At 40.0% G+C, this 20203-nt stretch overlaps 3 protein-coding genes across 4 annotated transcripts; all 3 read left to right on the top strand.

The window, feature by feature from the left end:
- The first annotated feature begins 4053 nt into the window (after positions 1 to 4053).
- On the top strand, positions 4054 to 11675 carry tmem144a (transmembrane protein 144a). The gene is made up of 12 exons (XM_017461755.3): positions 4054 to 4246; positions 5210 to 5365; positions 5504 to 5626; positions 6418 to 6517; positions 7561 to 7641; positions 7757 to 7835; positions 9428 to 9504; positions 9914 to 10032; positions 10414 to 10533; positions 10668 to 10765; positions 10920 to 10973; positions 11086 to 11675. The coding sequence occupies exons 2-12, from the start codon at positions 5212 to 5214 to the stop codon at positions 11164 to 11166; spliced, it is 1086 nt and encodes a 361-aa protein (XP_017317244.1). The 5' UTR covers positions 4054 to 4246; positions 5210 to 5211; the 3' UTR covers positions 11167 to 11675.
- Positions 11676 to 13155: 1480 nt separating this feature from the next.
- LOC108260978 (CD209 antigen-like protein D) lies at positions 13156 to 16851 on the top strand. Of its 2 annotated transcripts, none has more exons than XM_017461758.3 (6): positions 13156 to 13342; positions 14416 to 14496; positions 15269 to 15409; positions 15963 to 16108; positions 16232 to 16338; positions 16425 to 16851. In XM_017461758.3, the coding sequence occupies exons 1-6, from the start codon at positions 13234 to 13236 to the stop codon at positions 16591 to 16593; spliced, it is 753 nt and encodes a 250-aa protein (XP_017317247.1). In that variant the 5' UTR covers positions 13156 to 13233; the 3' UTR covers positions 16594 to 16851. The 2 variants fall into 2 exon arrangements, with proteins under 2 accessions (XP_017317247.1, XP_017317245.1); XM_017461756.2 differs by having other exon boundaries at positions 13158 to 13342; positions 15206 to 15409.
- Positions 16852 to 16944: 93 nt separating this feature from the next.
- Positions 16945 to 20133, top strand: LOC128629420 (CD209 antigen-like protein E). The gene is made up of 6 exons (XM_053677492.1): positions 16945 to 18035; positions 18169 to 18249; positions 18785 to 18988; positions 19248 to 19393; positions 19517 to 19623; positions 19710 to 20133. The coding sequence occupies exons 1-6, from the start codon at positions 17936 to 17938 to the stop codon at positions 19873 to 19875; spliced, it is 804 nt and encodes a 267-aa protein (XP_053533467.1). The 5' UTR covers positions 16945 to 17935; the 3' UTR covers positions 19876 to 20133.
- Positions 20134 to 20203: the final 70 nt, after the last annotated feature.

Raw genomic sequence — 20203 nt, forward strand, 5'->3', positions numbered from 1 at the left:
ACTTTCACCACTGTGACGGACAGGGACCGAGGCCACACCTCCTTTCTTCTTCATTGAGACTAAATGAGACAAAGGACATAGCAGGAATATGCCTCCTTCATTGGGTCTGACAGGCACAAAGGCCACGCCTCCTTCCTTTACCGGAACTGACAGAAACAGGCCACAGCTTCGTCCTTTACTGAAGCTGAAGGGGACATAGGACACACCTGCTTCATTCTTTCACTAGGACTGACAGACAGAGAGGTCACACCTTTTCCTATGAACACTTTTAGACTTTATTTATATTCTTTCATTCATGCGAACAGAGATGAACGCTTCACAGGTACACCTCTATCCCTGACTCTTAATTTAGCTGGGTTTTATATAAGCAGCTGCATTTGCATATTGGCTCGTCTCCCAGTAATCACTGCCACGGCGCAGGAGCTGAGATACAAACAGCTAAATCAGAGCCACACACATTCTTACACTTTATAAAACAAACTCTTGCTCTTTTCCACTCATTACATCTGTGCTATAGATTAGTCTTTTTAACTTGAAGCACTTGTGAGTGATTTCAGACATTTCATGGTAAAACAGCAGCTGTGGCTCTGTAGGGTGCCTACTAAAGACACATGACTACTCTTCTGTACACACACACACACCTGATATATTCATATCGCCAGCTTCTGTGCGTTTGAGTAAAATGGAGTGAACTTCCTGTGATGTCTTGTTCAGGTGATTCTATATTTTTCACTGAGTGAAGCCACTGGGCAAACAGACTGGCGTGACAGCTGCAGCTCAGCAGACCAGTTTCCTCACGCTGTGCTCACTTCCTCATTAGCATAACCAGCTAATCAGATTGGTATCCCCCTACCTCACCAACCAGACCATGTGTCACTCATGTCAAATGTTTAAAGGAATGGTTTAACACCAACAACAAAAAATTCACTTTTCCTCCTTACTTGAAATATATTTGACCAAACATCTCTAATATGGTCTCTAAAGTTTCTTCAGCTTTGCACTGGCGCTAGCAAACTAGCAAGGGAGGCTAAAAATCACAACTAATCATCACACATCACACCTTCACCTCAAACTGTCGAAGTTTTCAGTATCTCAAACAAACTTATTCATGTGGTTCAAGGACAGCACAGAACTAAAAAAAAATAAAAAATAAAATAAAAAACAGTAGCGGCGGCCATTTTGAAGCTAGCACATTTTCTTATCACGCTATTCCAGCATCATTTTGAATGCGGAATTGAATAATATTCGGATAATCTAGTTTAATAAGATTTACATATTTACATTTTGCTTGCACGGTGCTTAGCAACATTACCCTTGTACCTCCAGTGCGAAATTAAAGAAGCTAACTTGTCTTGAATAGATTTGATAGAGGAATGTTGTGTGAACTGTTTACGTAAGGCCCACAAAATGTTTGCATCATTCGGGTCCCTAGCTCTTTATCCACAAGGCCTTAATTAGCTCGTGAGGTGAATCAGGCGAGCTTGTGACCGCTCAAAATAAGAGTACCTCAGCTACAATAACACTAACTAGCTTACATATCGAAAGCTGTATTTTTTATTTTATTTTCCCAGGTAAATTTCCACCCAACATTAATGCCAGTTACCTCACTAACACTTTACCTAGAGAGCTAGCAACAACCACTAGCTAGCATGAACGGAAAAAAAAGCAAAATTTCAACAAAGAGATGGCATTTACCTCATCTCCTCAAACGTCTATGCCTACAAAATTAACCATTTCCTCATTTTTATATTATTTGCTCCTTACTATTGGTCTGAACTGAGGTTTCACTACTGCTAGAAGCCACTCACAGACCATGTCAGTCATAAAATTCACCCATTTTAAGAGGGAGCGTATCTATGTTCCCAGGGTCCTATATTCCCCAGCTCTATAGAGCACATAATGGGAACCTGAAAAACAGTATGGCATTTCTTCAGTTTAATGTATACATTTCACTATTGTTCATGCATGGAAATGCACCGATTAACAGCTATTTTTAGAGCACAAATGAGGTATGATAGTATTCATTTAAATGTGTCGTTGGTGTTTAAAGTTATAAGATAATAAAGTTAATAGGGCCCTGGGAAAATGAGGCCTGACTACATAAATCTTTTTTAAATTTTTATTTATTATTATTATTATTTTTTAGAATGTTTACTTAATGTGTGTTTACAGAATATTGAACTGGGGAACATAGGACAACTTATCTTATATGCTAACCGCTAATTTTCCAGTTTGGTTCCTTATGACGTTCTTATTTCTAGCAGCTCTTCTTGGTACACTTCTCTCAACTTCTGTGATTCTTCTGCTAGAATTTGGGATACACTTATTGTCTCCCTGAGACCTCCTGAAAGACCTAATGTCAGCTGTCTGTTTTTTGCTACTCTACAGAGAGAACCACAGAGCTAAGCAGCTAATCAATAAAGTCATTAGTGCTTTAGTGAAGCGTTTTCACTGTCTTTCAACGTTTAACTAACATTTGAACAAACTTTACACACAGAGTACAAACTCCTGTTTTTTTCTGTTTCACAGCTGATGATTTATTCTCTTAATCCAACCGCCATCATGCATAAATGTTTAAATAAAGCTAAATTCATAAGCCATTACAGGAATGTCTCCCGATTTTTTCTTTTGCTTCTATTCTGTTTTTTTGAACATTGGTCTCACAAGAGCCATCCCAACACTTTAATCATGCAGTAAGATAAGCCCTCAAAGGTTAGAGAGATTGAGCCAGAATTGTTGTAGACTTTGTGACCAGACGGCAATGGAACCTGACGCGCTTTTTTTTTCTTTTTAATATGGAAAACTAAAAGGACAACACTGTTAAAGGAGCAGTTTGCGATATTTAGAGCCGTCTAATGGCCTGCAAGTCAAAATGCCTTCACATCATGTGTTGAAATTGTTTATGCCTAATGAGTTTTCTCTTTTTGAGGAAAAGAACATAACTGAGCAGGGAGTGGGGCTAATTTCGGGGGGGGGGGGGGGGTATATGAACATTTCAAATATATTGGGAATTAAATTTTCTGAGTTATCGTTGAAATGATTTGATTACTACACGTCCTGAAAGACTTCTAAACGTTCCAAATGGCATCTTTAAGGTAAGGATCAATACAATATCGTAGTAATTTTTTCTTCAAACTATTTACTAACCTAGCCAACAGCTTTAAGTGACCACTTTTGTAGGTTGCACTTCCGACCTTTTAACATCGGTGTGTTCAAAACAGCACTGGAACGCAGGGACTGAATGGATTTGAATGTCAAGTCTTCCCTTCGTCTGATTAATCTGGAATTCTGCTGGCTTTGTCATGTTAAATTATTCATAACCTTTTTATTTTTTATTTTTTTTAAAGCGGTAAAGGCAGATTCATCACTAATGAATTCTGCACAAGCTGGTCTGAAACCACTTTAAATGATTAGTCATGATGTACTGGGAAACAAAGACACTGAGAGCAATAGTGACCTCTAGTGGCTGAATGTTAGAATTACACTAAATCGTGTCATTGACAATGAGATACGTTAACTTTAATTATACATACAATGTGTGTGTGTATATATATATATATATAAGGTGAAGTTTGTGCAATATTCATAAGCTTAAGGAATAAGTCAGGGAGAAATAAATAAATAAAATAATTATGTAACTTCCGGTTGCTATTTCTAATGCGTTTACTTACTAATTCTGGATAGATACGTAACTTAAACAGTTTTTAAAAAATATATTTAAATTGTATTATTTATTTATTTTTTATTGTCAACGCAGAGTACATATATCTATGGACACCATCGCGGCTACAGAGGCGCGATCATACTAGGTCCTACTGGGAAATGTAGTTTTTTTTATGACCGTAACTGTACTGCAGAACCTGCCTAATATTGCAAATTATGGACACAACTTAAACGTGTCTTAAAAATTAAACGTAAGTCCATTTAAAAAAAAAGACCAAATCACTCAAAACCGCCTGAAAAGTACATATAATAAAAGGCAAACATGACGTGGATTATTTGGGTACTTTACTTCCGGTATCACGTGACGGAGACGTTTAAATCACGTGATAAGAGTCAGCTGATACACAGGAGCCGGAAGTTTTTGACTTCACCTCAGATGAATTGTGGTTCTGTTTGGAAGCTTTTCCCGGTTTTTGTGTAGAAAAACTGCAAACTATGGACGATAGTTAGTTTATTAAAACGCGGAGTGCTTGGAGAATCCACTCGTGGCATTTTAAACCTGAAAAAAATATATATACAAACGGTAAGTTAGATTATTTTTCTTTTACAACACACATAAATGTGTTGGTCTGGTCCACAATGCTTCTCGTGCAAGCTATTATTAAACATTATTAATTACGTAATGTAAACATACATGTCAAAATTTTAAGGAAAATAAATTCTATATTTATGGGAAAAGTTATGGAAATGTATGGAAATTAGCCGCTATAAAAGAGCTAACTTGCTTCACAGACGTTCCAAGACATTAAACATAACTATATAAACAGAACTAAATAAATAAATAAATAGAAAGTATGTTGTGCCATTCTGTATTAAATAAAATGAATTCATTGTTGGCATATCGCTGTGGTATAAAACCCTTTGGGACGTGCTGTTCAGTTGGGAAATATTCCCCTTCTTTGTGATAAGTTTAACTTCATGCCACAGGCCACATCACACCACCCTGTTGTTGATTAGTTTCCTCTAACAGCACACCCTGGACTATTTTATTGCTTACTAGTCAGGATTTCTGCAAAGGCTCATGCTGACTCCTTCATCTGCATTGTGTTGAGTCGTCTAAATTAAAGTCTGTGGTTTGCACATGATGTCTCTCTCTCTCTCTCTCTCTCTCTCTCTCTGTGTGTGTGTGTGTGTGTGTGTGTGTGTGTATAGAAGGTTTCAAATCAGTATGATGCAATGAAATTGTGTTTGAACTGATTACATTGTAATGATTCAAGATAGTATTGATTCTGACATCACTACTACTGATGTCTCGGCTCAGGGGAAAAATATGTGAATAAAATTATTTGTGAAATTGTTGTTTTCAATAACTTTTTTTTCAAAAAACAAGCCAGAGATACTTTAATTTTTTTTTTAAATTCTTTATTTTTTCTTTGGAATTGGCAGATAATGAAGACTGAATGATTTTGTAATAATGGTCTCTCTCTCTCTCTCTCTCTCTCTCTCTCTCTCTCTCTCTCTCTCTCTCTCTCTGATAAACTAATAGAGATGGAGTGGCTGTTGGACCCCTCCCACCTCCTCAGAGATTCCTCTAATGGCACGAACACCACCGATCTGACCTATGGCTTCGTATCCTGTGCCGTCTCCGTCCTATTCTTTGGGAGTAACTTCGTCCCTGTAAAGAAGATCGACACTGGTGATGGTGAGACGTACAAAGCTTTTGTGTGTGTATGAGGTCAACAACTGTGTTACTGTACACTTCAAGCATAAACCACTGGACCCTGTATAATCATGAAAGGTGCTCTACTTGTTTCATTGTTCTCTTGTGTGTGTGTTTTAGGCATGTTTTTCCAGTGGGTGCTTTGTGCTGCTATATGGACGGTGTCTTTGATTGTGAATATCATCTTGAGCAGCCCAAAGTTCTGGCCTCTGGCTATGCTGGGAGGAGCCATCTGGGCTACAGGTAAGCGTAAAATTGAGTGTTCCCTTGGGATACAGGTTTCCCTTGGAAGATGATACGCTGCTGTTCAAAGATGTAAACTTTTTATTTATTTATTTATTTATTTATTTATTTATTTATTTATTTTTGGCCTTGTATCCAGCGCAGAAAAAGCCGTGGAAACATGTCTTGTGTGTATAAGTTTTTGAGCTGAACATATAGCTAGATAAAATAAGTCCGACTACACAGTGACCGGCAGGAGCCGCAGCCAATCAGGAGAGAGGAAGAAAAGAGCGAACCGAGGAGCAGAGATTCCGAAATGTATTTGTTCTCTATTTTGTTGCAAAGCCGTCAAATGCTAGCGAGGTTATTACGAGAGAAGTTACGATAGAGGTGTTCGTGTTGTTCTGTCTTCTTGCATTTCATCTTACTCTGTTATATTGGCAAGAGTGGTTCATCCGGGACTTGCGTTCCACGGATTAAATAATAAAATAGAATTAAGTAGGTTAATACAAAATAAATAAATAAATGCACGCATAGTAAGCGAATCGAAGTGATAGTTTTGTTCTCTTCACTGTATTTAAAGTAGGTGTGGTATTTGGTATGGTAACACGAATGTTGGTTTGGACATAGCCTTGAATTCATATTCAGTGTGTAGTCCTTTATATTTGCAGCCATAAGATCAAAACGTGCACTCTTTATTTAAAAACGAAAAAAATGTAGCTTGTAATAAAGCGAGAGCGATGAATTCCACAATCTTACATTCAGAAATTTGTCACACAGGATGTTTTTATATTCTTTCTGTTTTCCTTTAGGTAATATCACAGTTGTGCCCATACTCAAGACTGTTGGTCTCGGCCTAGGCCTTTTGATATGGGCTGCCTTCAACCTCCTGATGGGCTGGGCCAGCTCACGGTAAGTTCAGAGTCAAACAAACCAAAAAAAAAAGTTAGCAAATGTATGTGTGGGCCTTTCGAAAGGAAAGCATTCAGGGCGGCCATTTTAGAGTAGTTCCTGACCGAGTTATTAAACGGTCATCACTTAAGGCAGGGGTTCCCGAACTTTTCCAGGGCAAGGCCCCCCAAATGGCATTAACATTTGACGAGGCCCCCCGTTTTGCAAGATGTCTTTAAAACACGTTAAAAATAGACTTCTGAATATATCCCCCTTTATTATTAATAATTACATCTTACATCTTTACATTACACTACATTAGGAATTGATTGTGTGTGATTGTCTGAGAGTGAGAAAGAGAAAACATACTAGTGGGAGGCATGGGCACACCAAATTGTTGAGGCGCCCCCTGGTGGCCCCCACTTTGAAAACCACTGACTTAAGGCACCAATTGGACATGCACTTGAGATTCTTCCTGTTACTCTGACTGGAAAAACGGCGGTGAAATCCCCCTAGCTCGTTTTAGTTATAGCAAATACAACTGCTAGCGGTGTTAGCCTGTATTCTGACCCTTTTAAAGGTGTGGTCAGATGTTAAGTCAGCAAAATGATTGTAAAATTTGAAGAAATTTCTCTTTTCCAATCTGGTCAGAGGAGAAATTCCAGTCTCCAAGGCAATCTCTATTCACATCAGGTTGCCTGCGTATATACACAGCACGAGTAAATGGAACTTATGTTTCAGACACACCTGTTGTAGTGGTAAAGTCACCAAATGGTGGCAGGAACAGTTTGAAAAGTAAACTCCAAAAGGTCTTTACTTATACTTATGGATGTGGCGTTTGTAGAGACTTCCTTATAACCTGCCGTATTTATTTATTAACGGAGAATTCAGCAAGATCCCAGTTTCCGTAAAGTCAGGCTCGTTTGTCAGGACTGTGATTTGGATTCGTGAGCACAATCCAAAAACCTCAATCTGTCCTTATATCTGCAGTCTCTCACATTTCCAAGATCTGTTACTGTGGTGCAGGAATAAATCTCCACTCACAGTCCTTACTGTGTTCTCAGATTCGGCTGGTTCGGTATTGAGGCAGAGAAAGTCTCCAAACCAACACTTAACTACTGCGGAGCCGGCTTGTGTTTGCTTAGGTACCACACACACACACACACACACACACACACACACACACACACACCCCTTTTTGTCTTCGTAGTGTTCTCTTCATTTCTGAGTGTGTTGATCGTATCTGTTGCATCCCCACAGCGCCATCGTGTTTTTCTTTGTGAAGAGTGACGGTCAGAGACATGCTACACCGGAAGAGACGCCACTGTTAATAGACAGTGTATGTATACTGGTCATGTGTGTGTACAGTGCCGTGAAAAAGTATGTGTCCCCATCCTGATTTCTTCTGTTTTTGTGTAGATCTCATACTAAATTGTTTCAGAAATTACAACAAAGGCAACTTGAGTAAACAACAAAATGATAAATGTTGTTTATTGAAGCAAAAAAAAAGGTATCTGATACAACTGGGCCTGTGTGAAAATGTATTTGCCCCATAGTTACTAATTCCCCAAGTCTATGAAACTGCATTCATAACGGGGTTCAGCTGGACTAGACGCAACCAGGCCTGATTACGGCAAAGCCTGTTCAATCACATCAACACTTAAATAGAACTTTTTCAGCAACATGGAGTTGGTTAAAAGGTCTTGCGCAGTAACATACTATGCCCAAGTTGAAAGAAATTCCAGAAATGATGAGGAAGAAGGTGATTTGAGATGCATCAGTATGGGAAGGGTTACAAAGCTATTTCAAAGGCTCTGGGACTCCAAAGAACCACAGTGAGAGACAACCTAGTAGTGAACCTTCCCAGAAGTGGCCGACCTTCCAAAATTCCTCCAAGTGCACAGCAGTGACTCATCCAGGAAAACACAAAAGAGCTAAGGACAACATCAAAGGACCTACAGGCCTCTCCTGCATCAATAAAGGTCACTGTTCATGACTCCACTATCAGAAAGACTCTGGGGACAAATGGCTCCATGGAAGAGTGGCGAGGTGAGAACCACTGCTAACTCAGAAGAACATTAAGGCTCATCTGAATTTTGCAGAAACACACCTTGATGATCCTCAAACCTTTTGGGAGAATGTTCTGTGGACTGATGAGTCGAAGGTGGAACTGTTTGGAAGACAGGTGTCCCGTTACATCTGGCGTAAACCAAGCACAGAATTCCTCAAAAAGAACATCATCATGGTGCAGGCAGTGTGATTTTGTGGGGATGCTTTACTGCTTCAGGGCCTGGACAACTTGTAATAATTGAGGGAAATATGAATTCTGTTCTCTACCAGAAGTTCCTAAAGGAGAATGTCCGGTCTTCAGTCCGTAAGCTGAAACTCAAGCGCAACTGGATTACGCAGCAAGACAACTATCCAAAGTGTAGGAGTAAATCCCTGTCCTACAGGTAATTAAGGCTGATCTCTAGTTATCTGATGCGTTTGGTTGCAGTTATTGTTGCTAAAGGTGGAACAACCTGATTTTTAAGTTTAAGGGGGCAGTTCATTTTTCACCTTGGTGATGGGTATCGGATACCTTTTTTGCTTCAATAAAAAATAAAACTGTATTGTTTTTACTCAGGTTGCCTTTGTTTTATGTTGTCATTAGTTTGAAGATCTAAAACCATTTATTATGAGAAGTACACACAAACAGAAGAAATCAAATACTTTTTCACAGCACTGTATAGGATGTTGAATAGGATAAGATTAATCCCTCATGGGGAAATTAAATCTTACACCATATGCTTGTTAATTATCAAGGTGCTGGAAGCTACTTCCTGGTTTTATAAAATACTCTATATTGGATGACGGTATTGTTCTAGTAATATTGTTTTTAGTAAAATAACCTTTTTTTTTTTTTTTTTTTGCTGATCTTCTCTGTTTCAGAGCGTGAACGCTGACTCTCCAGCGTCTTCAGATAACTCGTGGGTGGACATGTTGCCGCCCTTCACCAAGCGCCTGGTGTGAGTATAGAAATGATCCTCAACTGTAGGAAAGAAATCGTTTTCCTAATACCTCTGACTGAAGCGGGACTTTAGATCAGTTAGATCGACAGATAAGATGATGACCTGTTGCCTTGTTATACGGTCCAGTGCAAAAGTTTGCACACCCCCAGGACAAAATGAAGCCGAATCTGTAAGATGACATTTTTATAGATGTTCCGTCACTAACAGAAGTCACGAATAGTGAATATTAAGAGAGAACTACGAGTTTAAGAAGTTTAAAGCGTCTTTCTTTTTGGAGTGTGATGTAAACAGTATCGAATAGTTCTCTTGCTTCCTGTTTAGGCCAGTTCTTGTTCTTGAATGTTCACTGAAGGGAGGGTGAATGGTATAAATAATGCTAGCATCCTGTAATGATTGTTTTTCTCAGCGGTTCGGGACTTGCCGTAGTTGCAGGACTCTTTTACGGCTCGTCGTTCATCCCCATGCTGTACATCAAAAACCATGCAGGACAGCAGGACAGCCAGTATGCTGGGGCGAGCCAGTTCGGTAAGTCCAGGCCAACATTTCTCTCTTCATGAAGTGACTGTGATTTAAAAAAAATTATTATTATTATCCTATAACCGCACGTCCCAGAGAAGTTTATTCCTCTACAGCAGTCTGCTGTTTTTAATGAAGGACATGAATGAGATTTTTCCGGGCATGGTTGCATTCAAAGCTGTGGAACGTCTGAGAAACAAGTTATTTCCTGTTATCACTTATGTTGGAGCAGCTATGAACAATCGTTTCCCCCACCAACAAAGCACAAAAATTCTGTTCAAAAAGTACTCATACTGGAGACTGAGTAATGTATTCGTATTCATTATCGTATATATGTGTATGTGTGTATCATATCTGCAAGTGTGTGTGTGTGTGTGTGTGTGGTTTCAGATCTGGATTACGTCTTTGCTCATTTCAGCGGGATCTTCCTCACCAGCACCGTGTACTTCATCATCTATTGCGCCTTCAGAAAGAACAAACCGCAAGTGTTCCCTAAAGCCGTGCTCCCAGGTAGGACACGCCCTCGTATGTAAAACACTGACGTTTTTGACGTTCCGGAACGTCTTCATCTTTAGGCAGACGTTCTGCTTTTTGTAGAGCAGGTCGTGACCGTCAAGCCCTCGTGTCGATTCTGTGTTGCACAGGGTTTGTTTCCGGGTTGATGTGGGGCGTGGCGACATGCTGCTGGTTCCTGGCCAATCACTACCTGAAGCCGGTGGTGAGCTTCCCGATCATCACTACGGTGAGCAACACGGACGATCACATCCGCTCTCGTCCTGCGAGACGAGATAAAACGAGCTCCGTTAGCGGGAGAGATGCACGTGACGATGCCTTGAAAAAGAAATTGGAATGTTAAAAAGTTCATTCTGACAATATTGTTTGTGTTTATTTGACAGGTTCCAGGGCTTATTGCTGCTTTATGGGGGGTCGTGGTTTTTAAGGAAGTGAAGGTAACTATGTGTGTTTCTCTCTGTGTGTGTGTGTGTGTGTGTGTGTGTGTGTGTGCGTGTGTTGTAATTGTGTATTTATTTTTCTTTTTGTCTATAAAAATCTCTCTTTCAGGGACTAAAGAATTTCCTGGTGCTCATCCTGGCGTTTTGTATGATCGTGAGCGGAGCGTTACTGACCGCCTTCTCGCTGTAGTTGCACATCAGCACCACACGGTGGACACAAAATGCCAAATCCTTCCATATGGGTCACTGTTAAGCTTCATAATCTGCTCTGTACCTCAGAATGATGCTCTGGTTAATAAAGTCCTGATTTACTGTGAATCAACGTCAGAAAATCAGACGATACAAGACGTATCGACGCACAACCCCTTCGTGTCTTCGTTTTAGTGCCAGTTCTTTGGACAGACTGTAACTGACCTGTAATTATTTCATTTATCTGCATTTCTTTCAATCACGTTTACAGCACGAAGGACCTCATTTTAGTTTTCTAGTTGCACATTTTGCGATTACTTGTACTTGTCAAAGGTCACGGAAAATGGTCTCGACATGTGTTAACCGTGCCATGTACATTTATTAATATCACTCTTTATTGATTTCCTGCCACTTTGTTTAATGCCATATTATTATAAAGGGATTGTGATCAGGCAGCTGATAAGGGCAAACTTTTAATAATTGAATAAAAGCTCTTGTTTTTATAAGTAATCCTTTTTTTCATTTATTATTATTGTCATATTTCGGAGTAAAACATGCATATAAATTGTCATGCAAACAAAGTAATTTTTTATAAAGGTGTCATTGGTAATGTTTAAAAAGGTTTTTACACCTTCGATTTGCAATATTGCGAAGGATATTTCCGGCGAATTACTTTTCATTTCCAGATTCTTATACGTAGATTTTTTTTTTTTTTTTTTCCCCGGCCAGAAATAAGCTCCACCCTCAGACGAAAGAGCGCAGAGCAGCTCAGATTGGCTTTTTGTCTTTAAAAGCAGCTCATAAAGGCGTAAATAAATGGTTTCAACAGGGGGGTGGGGGGTCAGTCGGAGAAAATGAAAAGGGGAAGCTTATCGGTCATTGTAATTGCAACTCGCCTTGCAGTCAGTAGGGGGAGCCAAAACATTCAAACTGCTCCTTTTATCAATTATGCGATTTAAAAAAAACAAAACAATGTATTAATTTTTTTTGTTAAATTGATTAATAAAGACAGTCTGATGCTACATATTTTAGATGACCATCCTGGCTTCATCCAAAAGATCATGAAATATTACATACTGACATTGACAAAAAAAAAAAAAATGATGGCAATAAAAAGGTGAGAACTCTATCCCTCTCTCTGTGCCACTCTATTGCTCTGTCTAGGCCCAGATATCCATTGCAAAACTGATTGTCTTCCTGTAACATAGTTTGTAAATTACTGTGTTATATATTTGCTCCTTTTTTATTAATAAGTCGTTGTGTGTGTGTGTGTGTGTGTGTGTGTGTGTGTGTGTGTGTGTGTGTGTCTTTCATTCTAAACGCTGGTTTAAACCACACATCTGCTGACTCAGCATGACAGCTGGCATGCTTGATAGCTTTCTCCGTGTTATTTTGCGCCCTGCAGTAACAGGTCTAATCGAATGATGTAAGCTTGGTTTATTAATGTTCAGCTTCACTAGGTATTTTGAAATTGTTCAAATGACATACATAGTGGAGTGTCAGAAGAGATTTTGGTAATAGTTATGACACACGTTTGGCTTCAGAAACCTTAAAAAATCTGTTTTTTTTTTTTTTTTTTTTTTTTTTTTTTTTTTTTTTTGGAGGGTTTAGTGGATGAAATCATGTCACAATTCACAAGGTTTTGTAATCATTTTCAGTGTAGTCATGGTTTTCAGCTGACTTCTTGAATTCCCCTACCACATGCAAAGGGTGAGTGATTAGGAAATGTCCTGCTTTCTCTTAAAGTAAAAAAAAACAACCCAAAAAACCAACAAAACAAGGAGAATATTTTCTGAACAGACAATGAACCAAAATCTTCCATACCGATTCTTATATACAAACCAGAATCTTACATGCAGAAGAAAATAAATGTAAAATTGTATTTATTATCCTAACTAAAACTGTGATTACAGACAAGGATTTCACAAATGTGGTTATTACTCAAGAAAGTCAGCTTCCTCCTCCGAGTTGCCTCATTGTCCTCGGTTCCTGCTTTTCAGCTCTTGTAAGATCGTCGGACACAAACGACAGGTATTACAGACGCTCCGGGTGCACTCACTATAGCTCGATGGCTGTAAATCCGGCTAGGAAACTTCAAAACGATCCTCCTAATTACCTGAATGTAGAGAAGCCAAAGAAAATCTCTCCATCGCCTGCCCGAGATGTTCAGTACAGAGGTAAGGACATGCCTTATTCTTGGAAGTGTATACTGAAAGGCAGGCCAGACAGACGAGTTGACACTTTTTGTGGTTTTCTTTGTAAAATCACATCTGTGGTCTTCTATTTGTATTAACTTCAAGGAAAGACGGTGCATTATAGCAGCTGTTTGTAGCTGCCGTAATATAAGTGATAACAGGAATTACAACTAACAATGAACTATTCGACATATATTGTTCTTTAATATAAAATAAAACGAATCACTGGCAAATCGCTGTGGTATCTGAGAAATCAAAACACTTCTGGGTTTCTTCGTGCTGTTATCGGGAAATTGATCAGAAAACGGAGTTAAAATTCAATTTGCTGGCATCAAGTTTGCTGTCATTTCATTACAACAATAGTGTCTATAATGTTCTTATGAACCATACACTCATGGACTTATCCAGTCTGACCCTGACATGGTTGTTGGTGCCAGATAGGCTGGTGTAAATAGTTCAGAAACCGCTGGGATTTTCACACAGTTCATACAGAACTGTTTATACAAAACAAACAAACAAACAAACAAAAAAACCCATTCAGGAAGCACCTTAATGATGAGAGAGATCAGAGGAAAATGGCTAGACTGGTTCAAGCTTATAGGAAGGCTGTAGTAACTCGTATAACCGCTCTTTACGACCGTGATGAGCAGAAAAGAATCTCGGAACGCACAACATGTCAGACATTGAAGCAGAGGGGTTACAACCACGAAAGAACACATCGGGTTTCACTCACGCATGTGGGATTTAATTTAAGACACAGGAAAATTGCACAAGATTGGAAAAAATGTCTTCTTTCATAAGCCTGGTCTCACTGTAGCCTCGGATTTCTGTTCTTAATGTAAACACTGAAGAAACCGAAGCACTTACCCTGTCTTTGCATGATTGTATGCTTTACTCTGTTGCCAAATGTATGGCTGATTGAATAATTACAAAGAGGTGTTCCTAATAAAGTGGTCAGTGGGTGTATATTATAAAGCCCACCCGGTTTAAATAAATACAAACGCATTGATTTAACACTGAATCCTTCTTCTTCGTGATGTGATTTTGAATTTTAGGAGCGTTCAGGCTGGCTGGAGTGTGCATCGGTCTGATGTGCATCGTGCAGGGAACTCTCAACGTCGTCCTGAGGCTGTACTGTAAGTCGATAGTATGACGTTATGAAGCGATGCCGTTCTACTTGGGCTCTAGTATGTCTTAATAAATTATACGGTAGATGTCATGGCGGGTTATACAGTACAATTAGTATTATGATTACAACTGCTATTGTTGCTTTTCAACGTGCTACAACCTAAAAAAAAAAAAAAAAGGGACCTGGCAGCCAATCAGAAGCCGATGTGCGCATGGGGGTTTCCTCCGGGTACTCCGGTTTCCTCCCCCAGTCGAAAGACATGCATGGTAGGCTGATTGGCATGTCCAGAGTGTCCGTAGTGTATGAATGGGTTTGCGAATGTGTACGCATCGGAACCATGTCCAGGGTGTACCCCGCCTTGTACACGATGCTCCCTGGGAGCTCCAGGTTCTCCGTGACCTTGAAGGATAATCGGTATAGAAGAACTGTTGTAGAAGGATGGACATTTCATAACATTTGTCATAAGGCAAATGGGAACTATACTGTATGAGTGTACTTAGCGAACATTATCTCGCAACATAAGCTGAGATCAGGTCAGATCATCTTGTATCTTGTACAGCGTGACAAGTACTGTATACTTCTTAAAAGACCGTGCAGGCTGAAACCGGCTTGACTTGACACATGGCATGCTTATGTCATTCTTATGATGCAGGGTTTAAGTGCTATAATATTTCAATCAACTAAATTCTGATTTGTGATGCTGTTTGAATTTACAGTTACGTCTCAGGTGGATATGGAGCTGTTAGCGATGAACTGTAGTAATCACACACTGTCTACAGACGCAGAGCACCTCCAGAGCAGGTACAATAACCTTGTTGAGGAGAACCGCCGGTTACAGACCAAGAACATCGAGCTGGGTGAAGTGAGAGATCAGCTACGGAATGAGAGAAATGAACTCCAGAACAGACTTTCCAGCATCGGTCAGTGATTTTTAATCTATATATTTTTTAGACAGAAAACATTGACACCTGGCTGAAAGCAGAAATGTATATGATTACTCAGTGCTAATCTTGGAGCATGAGAAAGAACACTCGCTAGTGAACCTCACGACTCATTTGAATGAAATTAAAGTCAGTTTAATGTTTGCTAATATTTGCTAACTTGCTAGTGAACCTGGCTACTAGTTTTAATGACACAATATAATACTCAGCCTAATGTTTGCTAACTTGTTAGTGACCACGGCTGGTGATTTCAGTTACACAATATAATACTTATCATAATGTTTTGCTAACTTGATAGCAAACCCAATTACATAGTCAGCCCGAACGTTAGCTGGTCTGCTAATACTCGGTTTTAATGACATCATTTGATACTTAGCCTAACGTACAGTAAGCTAGCTTATTTGCAAACCTACTAACATAGAGGGTAACATTAATTTTTGCTACACTAATTCCACACTGTTTTTATTGGTAGACTTTTGCTTAGACTTTCATCACGTCTAAACGAACAAATCCTAATCTATTCTAAGAACAGTTACGGATATCGGAACGCCGGGGTGGACCTCCTTCAGGTCCAGTCTTTACTACAGGTCTACTGAGGAGAAGAGCTGGACTCAGAGCAGACAGGACTGCAGAGGCAGAGGAGCAGACCTGGTGATCATAAAAAGCAGAGAAGAACAGGTTAGAGAGGTTGATTAGTAACACCTGATACGAAGCCCGTGTTTATAAATCGTTCATTCTTGGTAAGTTGGTCGTGATTGCTTTGGATGAACAGTGAGGTTATTTTTGAATCCTCCTCAACAGGATTTCATTGAGATGCTAAGAAGAGGAAAGAGTGCTTGGATTGGTTTGAGTGACCGAGACACAGAGGCCGTGTGGAAATGGGAGGACGGTACACCACTGACCACTGTGTAAGAACTCATTAAACCGATCCGATTATGATTCACTTTTAATCCCAAGCTCTAGATGTGCTGAACCTCTGTGTGTGTGCTTGCAGCTTCTGGTGGAGTCGGGAGCCCAATAATAATCAAGGAGACGAGGACTGTGTTATGACTGGTTACGATCCAGGAGACGGAAGAGAAGTAACAGATATCTTAAACACATGGAATGATAATTCATGTTCTGTGAGTTTATCTTGGATATGTGAGAAAGCAATTTCCATTTAAGTCTCGGCGAGGGGGAGGGTTTTAGATGTGAACGTGGAGCTCGTTGAGAAGCGCACAAACACGATGCAAATACTTTCTCTTGGTAGCGTACGTCTTTAGCTACCATCTGCATATTAGTACACATTTTCATGAGCGCTGTCATGACATTTTCTTCTATTTTCTGCAGTTGACTCCTTTTGTACACATCTGATGCTGTATGCTAGACATGTCACTGTACTTCTGAATTCTTGCTTCAAAATAAATGCAATTTATGGCTTATTTGTTGATGTGAAGTTAATTAGAGAGTATCCATGATGGGGTAACTGGGGTAGTCATGTGGCAGCATAAACGTGCACGGGACAACGTCGTAGCAATACGTGACACTCAAGTGTACGCTTCAAGGACACTGAAGCAGGTAATACCGTCTCGCCGAGCTTATATCGGTAAATCGGTACTGGTTCCTAATGACAGGGAAACGTGGCAGGTATCTAGTGCTCAAATAGCCACAGTTACAGATAAAAGTCGTGTTCTAGTTCACCGGTCCTGACCACACTGTTGACGCAAATGTTTCGAGAAAGCGGCTTATCTTAAGACCGGAAACGTGATGAGCACCACATTCACACCGCAGTGGGAGGGGCATTATTGACCTATCATAAAGGTTATGCCTTTAAAAACAAAGAGAAAGACCCGCAGCTTTCATTAGACTGGCTTACGAGCCTTTAGTGTGTGTGTTTGTGTTTGTGTGTGACGTTCAGATCGGTGAGAGATTGTGTGAGACAAAATGTTGTGACAAACAGGAAAATGGCTGACCTGCAGATCTGAGATCAGTTCCACTTAACAGTTTTGGGCCTTAAACATAAATATTTCAAAAAGCTTGTCTGCCATCATTTCAGATTTATCTCGGGGTTAAACGCATCGAGCGTATTAAAGATACATTCGATGTACTGCTAATATAGATAACTACAGATTTAAAAAGAAAAAAAAGAAAAAAAAAGATCAGGATTATTTGAATCATTCAGAACAAGGTTCAAATCTGTCCCTGCTGAAATATCGGCTACAACAGTGGGCATTTTTGTGTGTTTAGATTGATTCATGGATATTTCATTTAAAAAAAAAATTGTGTGTGGTGAAAGTAGAAAGTATTCATCTGATCTGCAGGGTTACATCACGACGACACGCTTTCCTGTTTGTTGTAAGCTGCAGATCAGATTAATAGTTATATCTAACACAATCTATCACCAATTGCATAGCAGTATACAGGCAGCATACACACACACACACACACACACACACACCAAATCCAGAGTACAGTGTCAGTCCAACTGCATAAAGAGGTTTCAGTGCTCCAGTGTTCCAGTACATTATGGCCTCTAGAGTGGATATGGAAATTCATAATGAAGCCCTTCCGTGCCAGAACATGGAGAGAGTGGACAAAACCAGCGTGAGAGATGCTCAGTACAGAGGTAAGAATCCACACACACACACACACACACACACACACACTAGTCCACTTTGTTCAGCTAACTCTTGCTTTACCTTTCTGTAAAAAAACACAAATGGAAAAGAGAATGTATTCGTATGTTGTGAATGTTTTAGGAGCGTTCCGGCTGACTGCACTGTGTCTGGGTCTGATGTGTATTCTTCAGGCGACTCTCAACCTCGTCCTGAGACTGCACTGTAAGTTCAGCTCTTCGGGTTGTTCATAATCCACGACAAACAGCGCTACAGTATAAAGCTGAATGCATTTTCACACAGATGTGTTTTCCTCACGTGCAATGAAACTCCTACGGATTTGAAAGATTTGAGTCTTATCTACATTTCAAGACTGACACCGTGACTCAGAGTCGCATGAAGTGACTTGTAAACATTTTATCGTCCTTAAATGGACGCAAACTGTCAGGGTGTGACGGTGGCGTATGACATCTTACTTGTCACGTCTGAGACGTGGTTATATAAGTCATATGATGCAGGGTTTAAGGAAAGTGTCAGTTTAGTTATCAGTGAGCCTCATGATTAAGGCACACAGGATCAGGCCGGATCATCTTGTATCTTGTACAGCGTGACAAGTACTGTATACTTCTTAAAAGACCGTGCAGTCTAAAACCGGCTTGACTTGACACATGGCATGCTTATGTCCGTCTTATGATGCAGGGTTTAAGTGCTATATTTCGATCAACTAAATTCTGATTTGTGATGCTGTTTGAATTTACAGTTACGTCTCAGGTGGATATGGAGCTGTTAGCGATGTACTGTAGCAATCACACACTGTCTACAGACGCAGAGCACCTCCAGAGCAGGTACAATAACCTTGTTGAGGAGAACCGCCGGTTACAGACCAAGAACATCGAGCTGGGTGAAGTGAGAGATCAGCTACGGAAGGAGAGTGATGAACTCCAGAACAGACTTTCCAGCATCGGTTAGTGATTTTTTATATTTTTTCCTCCACATAGTCAACCCGAACGTTAGCTGGTCTGCTAATACTCGGTTTTAATGACATCATTTGATACTTAGCCTAACATACAGTAAGCTAGCTTATTTGCAAACCCGAGTAGCTTCTAACATAGAGGGTAACATTAATTTTCGCTACACTAATTCCACACTGTTTTTATTGGTAGACTTTTGCTTAGACTTTCATCACGTCTAAACGAACAAATCCTAATCTATTCTAAGAACAGTTGCGGATATCGGAACGCCGGGGTGGACCTACTTCAGGTCCAGTCTTTACTACAGGTCTACTGAGGAGAAGAGCTGGACTCAGAGCAGACAGGACTGCAGAGGCAGAGGAGCAGACCTGGTGATCATAAAAAGCAGAGAAGAACAGGTTAGAGAGGTTGATTAGTAACACCTGATACGAAGCCCGTGTTTATAAATCGTTCATTCTTGGTAAGTTGGTCGTGATTGCTTTGGATGAACAGTGAGGTTATTTTTGAATCCTCCTCAACAGGATTTCATTGAGATGCTAAGAAGAGGAAAGAGTGCTTGGATTGGTTTGAGTGACCAAGACACAGAGGGCATGTGGAAATGGGAGGACGGTACACCACTGACCACTGTGTAAGAACTCATTAAACCGATCCGATTATGATTCACTTTTAATCCCAAGCTCTAGATGTGCTGATCCAGTGTGTGTGTGCTTGCAGCTTCTGGCGGAGTCTGGAGCCCAATAATCGAGGAAACGAGGACTGTGTTATGACTGGTTACGATCCAGAAGACGGAAGAGAAGTAACAGATATCTTAAACACATGGAATGATAATTCATGTTCTGTGAGTTTATCTTGGATATGTGAGAAAGCAATTTCCATTTAAGTCTCGGCGAGGGGGAGGGTTTTAGATGTGAACGTGGAGCTCGTTGAGAAGCGCACAAACACGATGCAAATACTTTCTCTTGGTAGCGTACGTCTTTAGCTACCATCTGCATATTAGTACACATTTTCATGAGCGCTGTCATGACATTTTCTTCTATTTTCTGCAGTTGACTCCTTTTGTACACATCTGATGCTGTATGCTAGACATGTCACTGTACTTCTGAATTCTTGCTTCAAAATAAATGCAATTTATGGCTTATTTGTTGATGTGAAGTTAATTAGAGAGTATCCATGATGGGGTAACTGGGGTAGTCATGTGGCAGCATAAA

This window comes from Ictalurus punctatus, chromosome 29 (genome assembly GCF_001660625.3).
Source record: "Ictalurus punctatus breed USDA103 chromosome 29, Coco_2.0, whole genome shotgun sequence".
Taxonomy (NCBI): Eukaryota; Metazoa; Chordata; class Actinopteri; order Siluriformes; family Ictaluridae; genus Ictalurus; species Ictalurus punctatus.

Excerpts from the sequence above, each read along its gene's own strand:
- LOC128629420 (XM_053677492.1), top strand. The coding sequence starts at position 17,936 with ATGGCCTCTAGAGTGGATATGGAAATTCATAATGAAGCCCTTCCGTGC. Across the intron at positions 19,394-19,516 it reads TAAAAAGCAGAGAAGAACAG|GATTTCATTGAGATGCTAAG; the intron begins GTTAGAGAGGTT and ends CCTCCTCAACAG. Across the intron at positions 19,624-19,709 it reads GGTACACCACTGACCACTGT|CTTCTGGCGGAGTCTGGAGC; the intron begins GTAAGAACTCAT and ends GTGTGCTTGCAG.
- tmem144a (XM_017461755.3), top strand. The coding sequence starts at position 5,212 with ATGGAGTGGCTGTTGGACCCCTCCCACCTCCTCAGAGATTCCTCTAAT. Across the intron at positions 7,836-9,427 it reads CGCCACTGTTAATAGACAGT|AGCGTGAACGCTGACTCTCC; the intron begins GTATGTATACTG and ends TCTCTGTTTCAG. Across the intron at positions 10,974-11,085 it reads TGGTTTTTAAGGAAGTGAAG|GGACTAAAGAATTTCCTGGT; the intron begins GTAACTATGTGT and ends TCTCTCTTTCAG.
- LOC108260978 (XM_017461756.2), top strand. The coding sequence starts at position 13,234 with ATGGCTGTAAATCCGGCTAGGAAACTTCAAAACGATCCTCCTAATTAC. Across the intron at positions 15,410-15,962 it reads GAACAGACTTTCCAGCATCG|TTACGGATATCGGAACGCCG; the intron begins GTCAGTGATTTT and ends TTCTAAGAACAG. Across the intron at positions 16,109-16,231 it reads TAAAAAGCAGAGAAGAACAG|GATTTCATTGAGATGCTAAG; the intron begins GTTAGAGAGGTT and ends CCTCCTCAACAG.